Source organism: Alosa pseudoharengus, unplaced genomic scaffold (genome assembly GCF_046254945.1).
Source record: "Alosa pseudoharengus isolate Yale_2024_CS ecotype anadromous, Long Island Sound unplaced genomic scaffold, YU_APseudo_1.1 YU_APseudo_1.1_scf_9, whole genome shotgun sequence".
NCBI classification, from domain to species: Eukaryota; Metazoa; Chordata; class Actinopteri; order Clupeiformes; family Clupeidae; genus Alosa; species Alosa pseudoharengus.
Window position 1 is genome coordinate 26,017,935 of NW_027468881.1, and position 19,162 is coordinate 26,037,096.

Sequence of the window (19,162 nt, forward strand, 5' to 3'; positions counted from 1 at the left end):
CACGCACGCACGCACGCACGCATGCATACACACACTCTGGCTCATCTGCCCAGGTCACATGGCAAAGCTGTCCATCATGAGGGGGGGAATTGGACACACTAACACACTGTAGCAAAATCAGGTCATTTCAGTACAATTAACACACAGATCAGCATCAACATGCAAGTGATGGCGGTGGCTAGTAGGAGTAAGAAAAGCAATGATACAACAGATACAAACAGGAGCTCTGTAAAAGTAGAGACACGTGGCATGTGCCTGCTGTTCCCCCCACTCTCTGTTTGGCATCCAACTGCAACTCTGCTCTTCAATTTTAAAACGTTCTTAATACACTCCAAAAACCCTTCTTGTTTTTAGAGAGGTGTTGGGGACATGTCTTCCGTGAGACTTCTAACAACCTCCATCAGAGGTGGGGTGTCAAACATCGAGTGTGTGAAGTGAGCGCGTGTGGAGTGCATTTTTGTTTGTGAGATTGAAGCAAAGTGCATGAGTTTCACACTCTGTGCATGAGCGCCACGCTGGCGGCTGGCTGGCGACATCATAAGCATCTGGCTAATCCCATATAAGTCCCTGTAGTTTTCCTTAACGCCACCACTCTAGTGTTGCAGCAGTGCAAAATCGATACTATATTCTCTAATAGTCAGTCTGTGATAGCGCCTGTGCTCCTACACGACCCCAGGCCTCCACTGGAAGACATCTTGATCAGCGTAAATTCCACCTCACCTCATTCAGTAACTTTGAGAAATTTCACAAACATCTAATGAGATTTATGAACTGTCTCGTTTTTTTTTTTTCTAAAATAAAAATACAAGAAATGTTCACATATAGCCTAATAGTACACGTCAGCAGTGAAAAGCTATTGAGTTGTTCTGCAGAGGATACAGAGAGTAAGAGAGAGAGAGAGATAAAGAGGAGTGTTTGGTTAGGTTCGATCAGTCTTTGGGATCCAGTGCATCCCCAGTGATGAGGAGCAAATGAGGAAAAAGCCTCTCAGCCAAACTAACCCATGTACTGAGGGAACAAAAACACCAAGCTAACACGAAAAAAGTTGATCACTCTGACCACTAGGAGAATAACAAAACCAGAGATTACAGCTCTTTTGTTTTCTTTAAAAAGTAAGAGATCCGTCGAGAGGCGGAGAGAGGGAGTTACAGTGTGTGTGTGTGGGGGGGTTACACTGGTTACAGTGCCAGAAGAGTGCAGGTACATGTTGAGCAGGTGTGTGATTGGGGAGGTTACCTGACGATGTAGTGCAACATGATTTGATATGTGGATAGAGTATTGCTCATGGTGGGATGTGGCCAGGTCTTTATATTACAGGTGCTGGGTCTGGACGTGGAGCTGACTTGGGCAGAGTCCACTGTAGAGATGAGGGCAGTGGGGTGGTGGTGGTGGTGAGGGACGGGGGAGGGGCTTGAGAAAACACGACCAGCCTCTCAGGAGTAGATGGTGATGACCTCACGTCCACCGCCACGCACCAGGAGGACCCGATTGAGACCCTCTGTCAGAACCTCCAGGAATTCCATATCTGAGAGAGGTGTAGAGTTATGGACCCATGCCTTAGCTTAGAGTGATATACATTTGAATAACTACACCAAATGAATTATTGCAACAGCTCTAGTTGGCAACTGAATTCCATGCATTTAGTTACAAATACATATAAATCAAAATAAATAATATATATTTCAACAACACAGAAAGATGACATCTAGCCTATAAATCCAAATGGATTAAAAATCAAAAATCCAATAGACTCATGTCAGATTTCAGACACAGTCCTGGGGGAGTGCTGGTAATTCAACAGAATATCTGGATTTTCTTTAGATCATATGAGGTAGTCATCCTAATCTCATTTCAATGTCAAAATCATAATTTCAATCTCATTTGGGGGCAGCCGTGGCCTACTGGTTAGCGCTTCGGACTTATAACCGGAGGGGTGCCAGTTTGAACCCCGACCAGTAGGAACGGCTGAAGTGCCCTTGAGCAAGGCACCTAACCTCACTGCTCCCCAAGCGCCGCTATAGCAGGCAGCTCACTGCATTGGGATTAGTGTGTGCTTTACCTCACTGTGTGTTCACTGTGTGCTGAGTGTGTTTCACTAATTCACGGATTGGGATAAATGCAGAGACCAAATTTCCCTCACGGGATCAAAAGAGTATATATACTATACTTATACTTTCACAGAAAGGATACAGTTCTCATCTCCCATGCGGTTCTTTGGAGGTCCAGGCATATTCAAGAGAACAAGCTTAGCCTCCTGGGACTTTTTCACAATGACCTCATTGAGCTTCTGCGCGTGGTGCATACGACGTACATTGGTCTGGTTCCTGGCAGTGAGAAAGAGAGAAAAGGGAGAGAGAGGCACTCAACGGAACATCAGCAGTTACAACACTTAGCTTTTGAAAGTGTTGTCGTTTTCCAAACACTTCATGCTGAAAGAAACACCACTGATATGCCTTTTGTTACTTAAACATCCACAGGCTTGTTTACACTGCCAGTGGGAGGATTCTGAAAAAGCTTGTGATGAAAAAATAATGTGCAAGTGAGAGAAACTCCTCCGCAAAAGCACTGCTACATTAAATTTACATCCAATTTAAAAAAACAATTACGGTCTCCTTGATGCTCTACCCGTACAGGGAGTGCATATAGGGGGGGGGAAATAATGTCTATTAAAAAACATGCAAAACATGAGCAAGAACATAACGAGATACTCACAGGGTCTCCCACTCACTGTTGCAGGGGTGGGAGAGAACAATGAAAAAGCACACACAGAGTTTTTACACAGGGCACAGAGGGACACATCAGCACCTGACACTCAGACGTCTGTTGGCCAGCTCCTCTCTCTCTCTCTCTCTCTCTTTAAGTGCTCACAGAGCATAATGCCACCTAATGCATGTAGTCAAGTCTCCTTCACTCCTAAGGATCCTTCAGAGGATGCCCTCTTATGTGAGGCTTATTTGCATTTCATAGGCACATTGTCAAGAGATCACTTGTGTTAAGAGTGTTCATTGAAAGATTGTCATTAAAACCCATTATCCTTAAGAATAAAGACTAAATATATATACAAAAAATGGCTTGGACATATCCTTCACAACTTATTATACAGCCTCTGTCAATCATTTATTGAAAAACAAAATTGTTGTTTAGAGGGGGCTTGCTAAAGTATATGGTTCACAAAGACTTACGGTTTCATGTTGAACATATCCTTGATGTTGTCTGGATGGGCGACGGCCGGATTCTTGCCCTTGTCCCCGTCATCCGTCCAGGTCATCTGCACCTCCTCCCCAGGGGTGGTGCATCCTGGGGTGGGCGCGGTGGGTGAGGTCGGGGACGTGGGCGTGGGGGTGGCGTTCTTACCCTGGAGGAGCTGCACCTGTCGTGCACGGGAGACACGGAAAGACTGAGAGAGGTGCAAGAGCGAGAGAGCGAGGGAACCGGAAAGGAGGGGGAAGATAACGCCGTCAGTCCCACTTTCAGAACAACTTGCGAAAAAGAAAAACAAATGCATTAAATAAAACGAGAAAGAGAGAGAGAAGAGTGAATTAAGCCAAATGAGAAAGATGGAGTGATTCAAAGCCACAATGGCCGCAAAAACACAGCAGATGAGCATATGATGCTGATCTGTTGGCACATGAAGAGAGAGAGACAGATAGAGAGAAAACAAAAAACAAACATAAATGGCGTGATAGAGAGAGCCCAGAAGCGAAAGAGACAGCGGGAGCGTGGAGGTGACGCAGATGAGAGGCGCTGCTGTCCCTTTTCCTCTCAGTGAGAAGAACCACCTGCGCAGAACAGCCAGAGAGCCTGCATGAGACGAGCCAAAGCACATGGACCAGACACACACACAGACATAGAGAGTGTGTGTGTGGACCAGACACAGAGACAAACAGAGAGAGTGTGTGTGTGTGTGTGTGTGTGTGTGTAGACCAAAGACAGACACAAATATAGAGTGTGTGCTGGGGGGGGGTGTCAGAGACAGAGAGAGAGAGTGTGTGTGTGTGTGTGTGTGTGTGTGTATGTATGGGTGGTCCGGGATGGATAGGCAGGAGCAGAGGGCAGTACCTCCTCTTCCGGCTTGCCCTCGGCACCGCCGGCGGCCGACTCATCGCCTGTGCTCTGCTGGGTCCTCAGGGTGGTGGGGTGCTTCCGACGGATGGAGCCACGGGACACATCTGTAATGCTCTGGATCTGTGGACGCACACACGGTCAGTGCGGTCACATGCAAACAAACCAATCAGATTTCACTTTGATTATACTCTTTTATTTTGGGGGGGCTTTTTGTACTGTATGCGTTTTTAATCTGACAGGACGGTCAAGAGAGTCACAGGAAGCAAGTGGGAGAGAGACATGGGGTGTATCGGGAAAGGACCCGGATTGGACTCAAACCCCAGTCCCCGTGGACATGTGGACCCGAATATGGAAATTGTGTAATTGGACTGAAATCCAATATCCATATTCAATTTCAATCTGATTAGATCTGTCATGTGACCAATATTCTAATTATAATTTAGTTAGAGTTTATGATACAGTTTCATAATTCTTGAATGTAAATGTGTCATCATGGAATCAGATTTCACTAGTTTAGTTTACTTAGCATGTGCACTGGAATATTCTGTGTTCTGATAATAATCAGATTGTATTGTACATGTTACTGCACTGCAGATACATGTGCAGAACAATCTGATTAAAGCACCAACCAGAGTATCAGGGTATACAGTTTACATTATATTTTTTAATCGGACTGACTTTTTAACCACACTGACTGTAATTGAACTGGATCTGATACTGCAAGTAACACATTCATCAAGTTGAGTTGTTGCAAGTAAAACATTCATAAAGCAGCTCAAACGTCTAGTGTGAGTTGTGAAACCGAACTGTGCTTGCAAAAACTGCTCCATATCTATTTAGACCAGTGGACTCTTTGTCAATGCTACTGTACCTCTCTCTCGCGCTCGTTCTTGGTGAGGTGCATCTCCTTGAGGATCTGCGACCTCTGCTCCATCACCAGGGTCTTCTCATAGGTGTAGGCCGCGATATCACTGTCTTGCTGCAGGCGGGGAAATAAATAGCGGTTATCAAACATGACTGGGGGTAAGGGGCACTGGAGGAAGTGACCCCAGAGACGAGGTTGGGTCTGCTCCATTACAGCAGAAATCATAATCAGGGTTATTTTGGTCAAATGTTGAGATCACTGTTATTTAACACAATAGTCTTGAAAACATCTTGAAAGTATTGAAAACATCATCCATTTTCTAAACTTTAAAAAAAAATAATAACAGTGAATTAAATTGAAATATAAATGTAATTCAACTGTAAAACAAATAACAAAAATGCATGTCTAAAAATATAATATACAGTTACCACTGTAAAGCAAAAGGGTGCTTTACAGTGGTAATTTATCTCAGGACACTCATCACAAAACAATAACATTGTTGCAAAACGGAATGCAGCAAAATGATCGTTATATTTCAGTTATCTTGTTTTCATAATTGTTGGAAGTCATTGATTAGTTGATTAATTGCACAGCCTTAGGCGAGGGTTCTCACCAGCTCCACCACCTCCACTTCGGCGTCAAGACGGAGGTGGTACAGGAAGGTCATGAGGTCCTTCTTCATCTGGATGCTGTTGTCGTCCATCTGGGCCACAGTGAAGATGCGCATCTTGCACTTCCTCCACACCTGAAACCAAGCAATCAGTCCATTTTACAACCAATAATTTCATACACTAGACATAGACAGTTACAGAGGCTGTGAGTTAGCCACCATAAAAGAGCTCTCCCTGCAATGCGTACACAAAACTGTGTGGGAAGGATGAAAGTTGTCTTATTTGGTTCCATTTATAGTCACTAATTAGGGAGTCCAGATGACTAAGAAGCGTTGCTCACAGCAGCTTTAAAAAAGTGCTGAACTGCTACACTCACAACCTAAATTAAACTTAATTTCAGCCTGACTTCATTCCTCACCATTAACCCATGTCAGACATCCGTGTTTACGGAAGACCGTTATCCTGTCGTTAACTCCCTGCCCTGTGAGAAATCCATGTGTACGGAACACTGTTATTACCTATGAGACGATACATTGTCCCTATAAGATGCTATCTTGTTCCTATGAGACACTATGTTGTTCCTTATGAGACACTAACTTGTCCCTATGACCTTGTCCCAATTAAACACTACCTTGTTCCTTATGAGACACTACCTTGTCCCTATGAGACGATACACTGTCCCTATGAGATGCTATCTTGTTCCTATGAGACACTACGTTGTTCCTTATGAGACACTAACTTGTCCCTATGACCTTGTCCCAATTAAACACTACCTTGTTCCTTAGGAGACACTACCTTGTCTCTATGAGATGTTACCTTGTCCCTATGACCTTGTCCCTATGACCTTGTCCCTATGAGATGTTACCTTGTCTATGAGACGCTACCTTGTGTTGCCGGAGAAGGAATGGCAGCAGCATCAGCATGCCTCCATCATGCACGATCCACCACACATCGATGTGTCCCTCAGTGAAGCGCTCTCCGTTGGATGGGTATGCTGAGATGTTCTTAGGAACCAAAAGGGCCAAGTGACCTGCGGTAGTCTCCCTGACAATCTCTGGGACAGACGAATGAACACACACAGGCCCACACACATATAAATATAATACACACAGTGACAGTGAGTTAATAAACAAGTGCATGTGTTTATCTATAAGCATATGTATATAATATATAATAATAATAATTAAATACTGTGTATATGTATATATATATATATATATATATATATATAAAACATACAGTATTACAGTACTGCTTCATTACACTAAAGAATAGTCTTACATCTCCTACCCCCCCATTCTCCTACACTCTTAAAATGAATGTGTTGAAAACAACACTACTTGTGTTGTTTGTAACACATCTCTGTGTCCAGATAGGGTCAACACAGTTTGTATTGTTTACTTTTTTTTATTTCTTACACAATATCGTTGAAAACAACATAACTTGCGTTGTTTTTTCAACACATCTCCATGTCCAGATAGGGACAACACATTATTTTAAAGAGTGTACACGGCCCTTGTCTTTCTCACCGATGAAGTTCTTCATGCGGTGGTGCTCCTCGGCCTGCTTCCAGTTGCGTGGCCAGCTGACCAGCACTGTGTTGTGCCGCAGGCCGCCCAGCCCGCTGGCCTGGATCAGGTGGGACGTGGCGTCGCGTAGGTTGGAGGAGATCACCACCTGGTAGAAGCCCTTCAGCCGCTCACTCTCCATCAGCTTCTTCAAGGACTGCGAGACCGCAAACGGGGGAATTTGGAGAGGGTTTTACAAAGGCAGAGAGAGAGAGAGATAGACAGAGACAGAGCAGGAGAGAGGGCAGAGAGGAGAAGAGAGAGTCACATTCAATTAAAGAGAGGTTAAATGTCATTTAATTCAATTGAAATGTGCTCTTAGAGACAAATTAGCAAGAGTGATTGATAAGGCAATATCCATGGGCCTGCTTTCAAATTTGGCAGGCGACTGTGCACTTGGGAGCCCTTATCTGAGATGAATCTCCATTCAGTCTTTCATCATTTTCTGCTAACTGGGGCTAATGTGACCGATAAAAGAGTGAAGGAGCATCGACGAGGCTTGCCAGCTAGAGTTCGGCTTGCCGCTCACCTGCTCTGCCTTCTGAGCCTGGGGGTGGTTGTTCAGGTAGGTGCCCTCCACCGACGTGCCCACCATGGTCAGACCTTTTCCAGCCTTCAGCTGGTTGGTCAGGGAGAGCAGACGCGGCTGCTCCACATTCTGCTCTGCGTCAACGCCGACCAGCACCAGGATCTGCGGCCTGCAGGGAAACACACACAAAGGTCAGTTGGACATCGACGGAGGAAGAGACAAGCCATAGTGTAGCTAATGCAGCGCCATGCAAATCATACCGTATGCCTTATTGTGTGTATGTGTGTGTGTGTGTGTGTGTGTGTGTGTGTGTGTGTGTGTGTGTGTGTCTCTATGGAAATGTGTATGTGCATATATGTTGGTACATATGTATGTGTATGTGTCATATGTATGTGAGTGTGTAAGCGTAGTACACAGTCACCTCCAGTTCTTGGTGTGTGGAGGTCCCTCCTCCAGTCGCATCAGGGCGAAGCGGGCGGCGCTGAGAGAGATACCGCGTATCCCATCACCCCACTCTTTCTCCGCGCTGTAAGAAAACACCGCCACATGGTCACTCACCGCAGAACCACATCAGGACCATCAGCAGCACAACCACAGTACTACAGGACAGGCTATCACAAGACCAGAGTGGACTGCTAAAACATCGATTAGAGGTCCACACCCACCACACGGATGAGTTATAGTTGCTATGACTGCACCGCCACACACTGGTGGATTAGTTATGGAAGCAGACTGCATGGTGCACAAACACAACGTCAAGACTGTGCCTTGCCATTCAGAGATCAATAAAATACAAAAATCTCATCATTTTCACTTGACCAATAGGTGCTCACGTGAGATGAAAAAGTGTGTTTCAGTTTGTTAAAATACCTAGATTTGGTGCAATGAAAAAAGAAAAATCTCTGATGTGTCTACTTTGAGGACACTTACCCACAGAACTCAATGTATTTGTAGATGCATCCAGCAATCACCATGGCAACTAGGGCATAGTACCAAGAGCAGAGGAACATAAGCGTCAGACACAAACTCATGCCGAGGAAGGACAGGGCCCTGCAGTGAGAGAGAGATGGAGATGGAGAGAGAGAGAGAGAGAGAGAGAGAGAGAGAGAGAGAAAGGAAGAGAGAGAAATCATCTATAAAAGAAGATTAAACCTTCAAGCTCAATTCCAGTGTGGACCAAGTATTTATTGATTGCACACAGAGGGGATTCACTGCTTGTGCATGATTATGTCCTGCTTATTAGAGATGCTCTATGTAAATACAAATCCTATTAGACCGTGGATGGGCTATACTTTAATGTATGAAAATCAATAGCACCCCCATGCAAAATGCACTTCATCAGCTTAACCAGCTCTCCATTGAGCTGCATCTGAAGCACTGGCAGAACCCTGGGAGTGAGAGTATGCAGGGGCATCTGCATTATGTTCAGTCAGAGTGTTCAGTGTGACTGTGTTTAGTCAAATGGAGTGTTGTGAGTGTGCGTGTGTTTAGTGATACGGAGTGTTGTAAGTGTGTGTGTGTTTAGTGAGACGGAGTTTTGTGAGTGTGAGTATGTTTAGTGATACGGAGTGTTGTGAGTGTGTGTGTGTTTAGTGATACGGAGTGTTGTAAGTGTGTGTGTGTTTAGTGAGATGTGGGCGAGGGTGGTGGACGGACCAGTGGTAGAACTTGAAGCGAGGCCTCCAGTTGGGCGTCCTCAGGAGGGTCTGCAGAGCACAGGCCAGGTTCACGAACATGTAGCACATCAGGAAGAACCTGCAAATCCACACACACACAGACAGACACACACTCACACACACAGACAGACAGACAGGCACACACACACATACAAACACACACAGAAAGAAAAAGCACACACACACACACACACACACACACAGACAGACATTAGCAAGGATAGTTCCAGTGAGGACAAAGTGCTCACAAATTCCAGTCAAAACATCACGGCTCAGCTCTTATCTAAGGATGTGTTTACCGACTATGCACATTTTTATCCTTGTGCTGTGTACAAACTAAAAGCATTAATCTGATAAACAGATACACATGCAGATGATGGTGGCTTATGCCTCCAAATCAACATCATATACAGTATACAGACTAAAGCTTTAATGTTTTTGATTAAATGTCTATTAAGAATGATATTATATGTATCTATGTATGTTTTTATATTTAGTCTCTGAGGGCTGAAAGTTGTTATTCTAATGTAGGTATATGGAATGAATACAGATGGCAATACAAACCTCCACTAATAGTCCAAGTGGATGTTTACATAATACTTTAAAATGCTTACTTACACTTATGTCAACAAAGTATGTTTCAAACAGAGGATGTCATAACATCATTAACACAATCTGTCTTGTGTATATGTAATGAGGACAACTGGCGTAACGATTTACCATATCATCTTGCACAAAAGAATGTGCACATTTCCAAAAAAAAACAAAAAAAAAACATGATCAATGACCTGATTTCAGAGGTCATCAGTCACATTCCGTCAGGATTGAGTATTGTGTTTGCGTCAGGATTGAGTATTGTGTTTGCGTCTGGTTAAGTATGTATGAGCAGGCAGGCACACAGACCAACCTGACCCCCTCACTCAAAGGCCACTGGCTGTCAGCTGAGGCCGGTGTTTACGAGCCGTCGTTACTCACATGGAGAGAATGGGCGCCACGGCGTCCAGCGAGGCGATGATGATGCCAATCTCGCAGATGCCGGCAGTGAGGAGCAAGGCCCAGGTGGGCTCGCCGTTGGCCTTGCCGTGGCCAAACACCTGCAGCACGACGACAACAACAACAACAACAACAAAGGTATCACAGCGGGCCGCGTCTGAGTGGACGCATCAGGTTCACAGCGGCCACTTTTGGCACCACACCATCGTCACCTTGACACTCCAACAGGGAGGTGGTGCAGCCTGTGGTTGGCACAAGCACACAGCCAGTCACATAGGCAGAGCTGTTTGCCCTCATTAAGTGTGATTTTATTTTCCTCTCTTTCACACACATTCTTCCTGCTGCTCTAGCCCACAGCTATCTAGCTTGACTTCTTCTGTTTGTCACTTGATTACTTCCCTGGTTGTCAATTAAATTGGCTGCACATCACTCTTTGGTTATCTTGTATTGTATGTAAAGACAGTTTTTGAAAAGTTGTCCCAAAATGTCAGTTCATTTGTAAGTGGATGAAAACCATCAGGTAAATGTCAATGTAAACATATACACACACGTGCACAGACACACACACACACACACACATAAGTACACACGCAGGTACAAAAGACCACACATAAACGCACACGTACACACACACACACACACACACACACACACACAAATACTAACCCTGAGGAAGGGTATGATGCTATCTCGGGCTATGGCCTGCATCAGGCGTGGCGCTCCTGTAAGACTCTGAAGCCCCGCCCCACAGGTGGAGAAGAAGGAGCCAATCACAATCACCCATGGGGATGGCCAGGCTAATGTGCCAATGACAAGATTCCCATCGACACCTTCTCCAAACCTGTAACCAGAGGGAGGTAGCTAGTCCATACAGTACCTTACATACAGTGACACATAAGGCAAATTACTGGGGCATAGCTATGGTCAACTAACTGTTAGCATATATTAACACTGTCTGTAATGGACAAGCTTTAGAAACTTGAGCTGTGTGAATGCTCTCATCAAATACAATTCAACTGTCATTAAATTCTGCAATCAACTCACTTGTCTCTGAGCACGACGCCTTCCACACAGGCTCCAAACAGAATCACACAGGAGATGTCTAACGCATGGGGTCAAGGACTGGCAACATGAGGCCACAGCCCATAGAACATGAACTTGGTGATCAATGCTTATTATACACAGCAGCATCCCAAATCTATGTGGTATATATCTGTAAGAAGCCTACTGAGCTCTGTTCTGTTGGTCCATACAAACAGCTGTGTCCCAAATCTATGTGGTATATATCTGTAAGAAGCCTACTGAGCTCTGTTCTGTTGGTCCATACAAACAGCTGTGTCCCAAATATATGTGGTATATATCTGTAAGAAGCCTACTGAGCTCTGTTCTGTTGGTCCATACAAACAGCTGTGTCCCAAATCTATGTGGTATATATCTGTAAGAAGCCTACTGAGCTCTGTTCTGTTCGGTTCTGTTGGTCCATACAAACAGCTGTGTCCCAAATCGATGTGATATCTGTAAGAAGCCTACTGAGTTCTTTTCTGTTCTGTTGGTCCATAAAAAACAGCTGTTTCTCAAATCGATGTGATATCTGTACTGAGCTCTGTTCTGTTCTGTTGGCCCATACCATGTGGGCAGCCGTGGCCTACTGGTTAGCGCTTTGGACTTGTAACCGGAGGGTTGCTGGTTCGAACCCCGACCAGTAGGCACGGCTGAAGTGCCCTTGAGCAAGGCACCTAAGCCCTCACTGCTCCCCGAGTGCTGCTGTTGTTGCAGGCAGCTCACTGCGCCGGGATTAGTGTGTGCTTCACCTCAATGTGTGCTGAGCGTGTTTCACTAATTCACGGATTGGGATAAATGCAGAGACCAAATTTCCCTCACGGGATCAAAAGAGTATATAATTATACTTATACAAACAGCTGTGTCTCAAATCTATGTGGTATATATCTGTAAGAAGCCTATACTGAGCTCTGTTCTGTTGGCTCATATAAACAGCTGTGTGAAGGATACAGATGAAAGAGGTGGTGGTGATGGCCAAGATGGTGCCGATGGGGATGGACTTCTGTGCATCCTTCAGGTCACCAGAGCGGTTGGATCCGGCCATGATGCCTGTTGGAGACATTCACAGGTCGTATCATGTAATGTCATTCATGGGTCTTATAAATGTAATATCATTCACAGGTCTTATAAATGCAATATCATTCACAAGTCTTATAAATGTAAAATCATTCACAGGTCTTATAAATGTAAAATCATTCACAAGTCTTATAAATGTAAAATCATTCACAAGTCTTATAAATGTAAAATCATTCACAAGTCTTATAAATGTAAAATCATTCACAGGTCTTATAAATGTAAAATCATTCACAAGTCTTATAAATGCAATATCATTCACAGGTCTTATAAATGCAATATCATTCACAGGTCTTATACATGCAATATCATTCACAAGTCTTATAAATGTAAAATAATTCACAGGTCTTATAAATGTAAAATCATTCACAGGTCTTGTAAAATGTAAAATCATTATTGCATAACAGAAGAAAGAGAAAACTGTTTGTGAAAGAGGGAAATGTTATCACGTGTCATCAGAACAGATATAACAGAGAGAGACGGACAGACTGAGACATGAGAGAAATAGCTAGTCAGAGTCAGATACATAGATAGATAGATAGATAGATAGATAGTTAGGTAGATAGATACCATAGATAGATAGATAGATGGATACCGGTAGATTGATAGATAGAGAGAGAGATAAAGATAGAGAGAGAGATGGAGAGAGAGAAATATAGAGCGGAAGGGGGAGAAAGAGAGATAAAGAAAGAGAGAGAGAGAGAGAGATAGGATTATACACCAAAGTGTTGTTAAATACTCTGTTATAATGGGTCGAGTGTGGTCAATAAATTTCTCGATAACCCCCTGGCTGGGTGAAACAGATCCACTGACACTGACCTTGTAGCCAGTTGAAATCAATGCATCGTGACCAGACTACTGTATCAACACAATTAAGTGTTAAAAAAACAGATCCAGATTGGAACATACATTGTGCACCATACATTGTGCTACATTTGCCAAATGCTCGTATTTCAGTACAAGCATTTTGTCTGAATAACCTTTTCATAGTGACATAATAGAGTGAAGCGTAATCTCTTCACATTGTGTAAGGAAGGATATGAAATATGTATCTCTTTGAATAGTTTTTTTCTTAATATGCTCTCTCCATCTCTGTATGTGTGTGTGTGTGTGTGTGTGTGTGTGTGTGTGTGTGTGTGTGTGTGTGTGAGACAGAGAGAGCGAGAGACAGAAAGGCTTGGCCAGAGGTTGGGAGGTTGTGTAGTACGGTGTAATCCTGTGCTTTTTGCTGATGTGGTGCTGGCTTCACTTCACCTCACAGCTCTACATTTCTCTGTTGTCATCACTTCTGCCCACGGTGTTTGGGCCAGTCAAGGGAGGGGATAGACAACTCAAAGTGCAGCCCACAGTGGAGCAGCAACTTGTTCAAGACCACAAGATCCACATACATCCAAATCACTAGCTGTGCCTCTCTTTTGCCCTCTCTCTCTTTCTTTCTCTCTCTCTCTCTCCCTCTCTCTCACACACACACACACACGCACACACACACACACACACACACACACACACACACAAACACACAAATATTATATTATTTATTGTATATTAGTGAAGAACTGCTTTGTAGTGTATTTTTGTTAGTCACCATTGCAGTTATGGGGAAAAGTGCATAAGTGATACAGAATCTTGCTGTATAACTGACGTCTAGCATAGCAATGTGCATCTCACAGGAAGATAAATACAGCCAGTTACCGTGAAACGCTTCCTCTGGATCATTACTGCAATTTACTGGCTAATTCCGGCCAGTAAGATGCTGCTGTTTGTGTTGTTGGCTAAAGTAACGCATACTCCAACAGTAGATTTTGTAGAGTAGAGTTTGTTTAAAGAAAAACATCACACCATGTTACAACCACTACCACTACCATCATCACCATCATCATCATCATCATAATCCTGCTTCTCCTTATCCTCCTCATCGTCATCATAACCATCACCATCTTCATTATCATCATCATCATCATCATCGTTATAATAATTATCCTCATCGTTCCATAAGGAGTGCCTTGGTGACAGCTCTACTGACCTGTGACGGAGGGGAAGTAGATGCCGACCAGCAGGGTCCAGAAAGTGTTGATGTCGGCCTGCACAAAACGGTTGAGGTTGGTCAACGGAGATTCAGGGTCGGTATAGGAAGGAAGGCCGCGCTTTTCAACGAGGTCACCCTTCTCCAGGTAAGTACCAAACAGGTTCTCTACAAAAGTGAACGTTACGAAGAGAAATGGAAAAAAAAAACATAGATGTGCCAGGAAGAGGAACAATGAGGAGAAGAGGTAAAGAGACGGAGAGAATTGTGACATTATTGTTTATCATTTTATTTATTATGTAGTACATACAATAGCAACACATAACTGCAATGTCATTAGCATTATGAACTTAATAGGAACAGCCAATCAACAAAATTGACATGATTCATGTCCTGCTTAGAGCACACTAGGAGGGGTGACTATACTCATGATTACACACACACTGCACCATTAATGCAGCCGTCGTTAGCACTTCCTCTTCAGCACAGTGGGCTTGACGTGTCATGCACAACAAAGTGTCAGTCTAGTTACTAGGTGGCTCCACTGAGTTGATCTATAACGTTATTCCTTAAGAATGCTGGATTAAGAACTCTGTGTGGTCACCTGCGAGGATTCCGCTGGTGACCCCTGGGATGCCCTGAATGATGGAGACGTTGTTGTTGGTGAAGTACTCGTCACAGGTTGCGTTCAGGAACTCCGAGTCACAGAACAGCTTCCAGAGCTTGGTGGTGACCGTGCCATTGGCCTGCTCGATGGTCTTGGCACACACATCAAAGCCCTTCGACAGCAGAGACCGGTTGCCCAGCATACACACTCTGTGAGAGAAGTCAAGAGAGAGCGAGAGAGAGAGAGAGATGTGGAATGAGTCATTCTTTGAGTTCTGAGAGATAAATTAGCAACCACACAACAGCTTTTTGACCAGCAGCAGTAGCAGTTTATGTGTTAGTGATAGCAACCCAATACCAAAACACCTACGGGAAGAAAGGAGGGTCAACAGAGGACTTGATGACGCCCGCGTAGACAGCGAGGATGGAGAAGATGACACAGGCCAGGAAGAGCAGAGCCAGCTTGTTGACGTATTTGACGCCGACGAACACCACCAGGGACATGAGTGAGAGGACGATGGTGCCGTACACGCGCATGTTGTTGAGCAGCGCCGCCTCCGCCTCGGGGCCCTCCAGACCCTCCATCTTAAAGATGGCCGCCGCCGGCACGATGTAGATCTGCAGAGGGTGGCGCGAGCACAGGCAGCATGTGTGAAAGAGAGAGAGAGAGAAAGAAGTGAGTGGGAAGAAGGAAAGAGAGAGTGGCAGAGATAGTGAGAGGTGTTGAAGAGAGAGAGAGAGAGAGTGAAGGGGAGGGGGGGGGGTGAGAAGAGACATGAAACAGAGGGTGGCAAGAGACAAACACGCCGTGTCATCCATTGGTTAAGCTGTGAATCAAGCAGTGTGATGAAACCAACATATCAGAGGTGTGTGTGTGTGCAACATGATGAAACCAGAATATCAGAGGTGTGTGTGTTTGCAGCATGATGAAACCAGTATATCAGAGGTGTGTGTGTGTGTGTGTGTGTGTGTGTGTGTGTGTGTGTGTGTGCAGCATGATGAAACCAGTATATCAGAGGTGTGTGTTTGTGCAGCCGACTGTGTCGTTTACCAGCAGGATCTCGATGCAGCCCAGGATGTACATGGCTCCGGCGAAGGTGGTGCCCAGGTAGAAACAGATCCCCACGGCACCCCCAAACTCAGGACCCAGCGACCGCGAGATCATGTAGTAGGAGCCTCCAGCTACACGCCAGACATGCACACAGGAGTTTAGCACTGGACATAATATCTCACCCAATCATAAGCTAACAGCATGATATGACCTAGCTGTTTTTCATTACAATTTTATTCAGTCGAAGTCTAATTCGGATTCAGTGTAGGACGCCATTTCAGGCACTAAAGGACTGAGACATTAAAATGATTGATACATTATTGGTAGATTTATTAAATATGTTGATACAAGCAGTATGTGCCTTCAATGATCAGTAGCTATACATGGCAATAGTGTTGTGATGAATGTCCTGGGCCAGCATCGGTCCTGGGACACTAATGTAATGTGCTCAGTGGTGCTGTCCAGAGGAGCAGGTGGGTGTAGAGGAGAGGTGAAGGTTAGCACACACACCACACACACACACACACACACACACACACACACACATCACACACACATCACACACCAGCTCCATACCAGTGAGAGTCGGCCTCAGAGGACCACAACACTACTAGCCTCATCTGGGAGATCTGAAGCTAACCGTCTGGAAAGGACGATGGCAATGCAGCCTGAGACTTTTCTCCCAGAGGGAGTACAGGAATAGGCATACACACACACACACACACACGCACACAACTCACACACAACACAACACTTACCCGGCACGACTCCATTTGTGGCAATAGCACTCATTGAGATTGCTGTTAACATGGTCTGGAAGAAGAGAGATATCAGATGGTGAGTTACAGTAACATGAACACTTTGATAGCTTAGTTTCATCTGACTTTACAGAGAATAATAGCCTTCTCAGAGAACCATAGTCAAGTGAATCCTAACTAAAGAGAACCATAGTCAAGTGAATCCTCACTAAAGAGAACCTAACTCTCTTTCCAAACCTTTTCAGAGTGATTTAATACTAGACCTGCATAATATGCTTGGTATCTGAGATCAAAGATGAAATGAAACTGGCCATACAAAATTGAATATGACTAGGGTGACCACCCGTCCCGCGTAGCGCGTGCGCGCACAGCGTTTGAAGCCCAATTCATGCATCCAGCAAATTGAGACTGTCACGCATAATCAATGCTTGCTCAAAAAAAAGTTGGTGCTCTATATCCTGCAGCCGGTTGCACCAGTTGAACGTAAGTTCCATCTTAGCTTAGTTCTAACGTAAACTACGTTGAAGTTTACGAGCTACTAAAATGTATCGGTTTGCACCAAACTGAATAGTTTCAACGTAACACCAGAGAATCGGTAGACGGGCTCTGGTAACACAAGTTATGACTTAAATTACACCCCCCTCTCCCTAGGTGTAAGGTCCGTCGCAGGTGAATTGTTAACATGGGTTTCTCATTTAAATTGTGGGGATGTTAAATTTAACAAAGTATAAGTCGAGAAGAGTTACATACGCGACCGATTACACACATTTAATTTAGCTAGGCTACTTGAGCAGTGCTTGAAAGTCGTTTGTATACACTGGAAATCATATGGACCTAGCAGTAGCCTACAAATAGGCTACCAAACATCTACCTATTATTACCACACAAAGCACATTTTATTGCTGTGGATTGATCTGTTATCAGAGATTTCATTAGCCATAGGCCTACTTGAAAGAGTGTTACCGTTACCGTTACCTTCACTAACGTTAACGTTATCCACTGCGGTAGCCTACGTTAGGCCAAGTGGTGGCTGAAATATTCCCAAAGCACATATAGCCTACAATAAAATAAAGTCTGTTATTTACAAATACAGTGTTATTTTATTCCATACAACAAAGTAATTGCGGAGGAAGTCAAACCTAGATGTGACTTTATCATACAACATTAGTGAACGTTAGGCTACCCAGAACACTGAACAGTTTTTTCCCCCTGCGCCTGCCTTTACTAACATGCAAGTCCACCATCCTTCCTCCCCCTTCTCGTTCCGTGAACCTCTGGCGTTGTGAGTTAAGACTTTTTTTTTTTAACTGTTCCTGTGGTGTTGAGCAACTACAATTCCTGTTAATCCTACAGTTTTACATTATAATTTATTTAAAGTGAATAAATAATGAAAAATAAATAAAATGAAATAGCTAAAGTAAATCGGAAGTGGACGTGCATCTGTCAATTCATTGAATGTTCAAAGTATTATGAATCTTTATTTAGAAAAACAAAATACACATTGGTTGGCCTATTCATGATGCATCAGCAATTACACATGTTTAGGGGAATAGGGCATTATTAATATACCATGTAAGGTGGTATGTGCTAGAAATGGGTAAACCAATATCAGTGAGTCTGACCGTGAGGTGGGGGCACCGCCGCGCCAGGCAGTGTCCCAAATTGTCCCTCAGAAACATACCCCTTGTCCCCCCTTGGGCTTATTAGCAGGTGGTCACCCTAAATATGACATAAGGAACGCCCACTTGAGATAGCATCCCAAACAGTTTTGATAAAGGATGCCTGCATTATGAAGCAATAGGATAGGATGCAAGGATCATATGGTATACATACAAGCATCTCTGGTAGTTAGCTTAGGTAGCTTAGTAGATCTGGTAGTTTGTTGCAAGGCAATTAGCACCTTTTATTCTGATATAGATGGTTATCAGCATTACCAACCATTAGTACTTTGGATTGCTCACAAAAACAACATTTTTAAACCCTGCTAACAAGAAACTGGAGAGTAGAAAAACAAATGCATGAAATCTGGCTTATTTGTTTTTGAAAACAAACACACAACTTTATTAATGTGTATAGGCATTCATTTTTGCATCCATCTCTGAAAGTAGGCTACAACCTCATACAATTATTTTTGCAATTTTGAGTGGATGAATTTCAAATGTACTCCAAAGCTTTGGCTGAGGTCAGCTTGTGGCCGAGGGAATTAAGTAAGATTTATAGCAGTGGGATGGATTTCTGATGAAACAGAATTAATGTGGAAGTGGCGCTCACAGAGCAGAGACAG

General features: G+C 44.0%; 1 protein-coding gene across 4 annotated transcripts in view; it reads right to left on the reverse strand.

Annotated features, from left to right (window-relative positions):
• Window positions 1-1,433: 1,433 nt before the first annotated feature.
• The window catches only part of LOC143114146 (solute carrier family 12 member 5-like), a 24,271-nt gene continuing 6,542 nt past the window's right edge, over window positions 1,434-19,162 (reverse strand). Inside the window, exons 4-25 of one of the 4 annotated variants that reach the window (XM_076275626.1) lie at window positions 16,879-16,933; window positions 16,121-16,251; window positions 15,440-15,687; window positions 15,068-15,279; window positions 14,464-14,631; window positions 12,318-12,416; window positions 11,352-11,409; window positions 10,974-11,148; window positions 10,290-10,408; window positions 9,295-9,393; window positions 8,569-8,688; window positions 8,060-8,164; window positions 7,639-7,807; window positions 7,071-7,266; window positions 6,426-6,595; window positions 5,544-5,675; window positions 4,937-5,044; window positions 4,060-4,185; window positions 3,183-3,370; window positions 2,713-2,727; window positions 2,191-2,324; window positions 1,434-1,525 (exon numbers count right to left, since the gene is read on the reverse strand). In XM_076275626.1, coding sequence (XP_076131741.1) covers window positions 1,434-1,525; window positions 2,191-2,324; window positions 2,713-2,727; window positions 3,183-3,370; window positions 4,060-4,185; window positions 4,937-5,044; window positions 5,544-5,675; window positions 6,426-6,595; window positions 7,071-7,266; window positions 7,639-7,807; window positions 8,060-8,164; window positions 8,569-8,688; window positions 9,295-9,393; window positions 10,290-10,408; window positions 10,974-11,148; window positions 11,352-11,409; window positions 12,318-12,416; window positions 14,464-14,631; window positions 15,068-15,279; window positions 15,440-15,687; window positions 16,121-16,251; window positions 16,879-16,933 — 2,919 coding nt within the window. Of the gene's footprint in view, window positions 1,526-2,190; window positions 2,325-2,712; window positions 2,728-3,182; window positions 3,398-4,047; window positions 4,186-4,936; window positions 5,045-5,543; window positions 5,676-6,425; window positions 6,596-7,070; window positions 7,267-7,638; window positions 7,808-8,059; window positions 8,165-8,568; window positions 8,689-9,294; window positions 9,394-10,289; window positions 10,409-10,973; window positions 11,149-11,351; window positions 11,410-12,317; window positions 12,417-14,463; window positions 14,632-15,067; window positions 15,280-15,439; window positions 15,688-16,120; window positions 16,252-16,878; window positions 16,934-19,162 lie in introns of all 4 variants that reach the window. The other 3 variants (XM_076275624.1, XM_076275623.1, XM_076275625.1) reach the window with 3 other exon arrangements.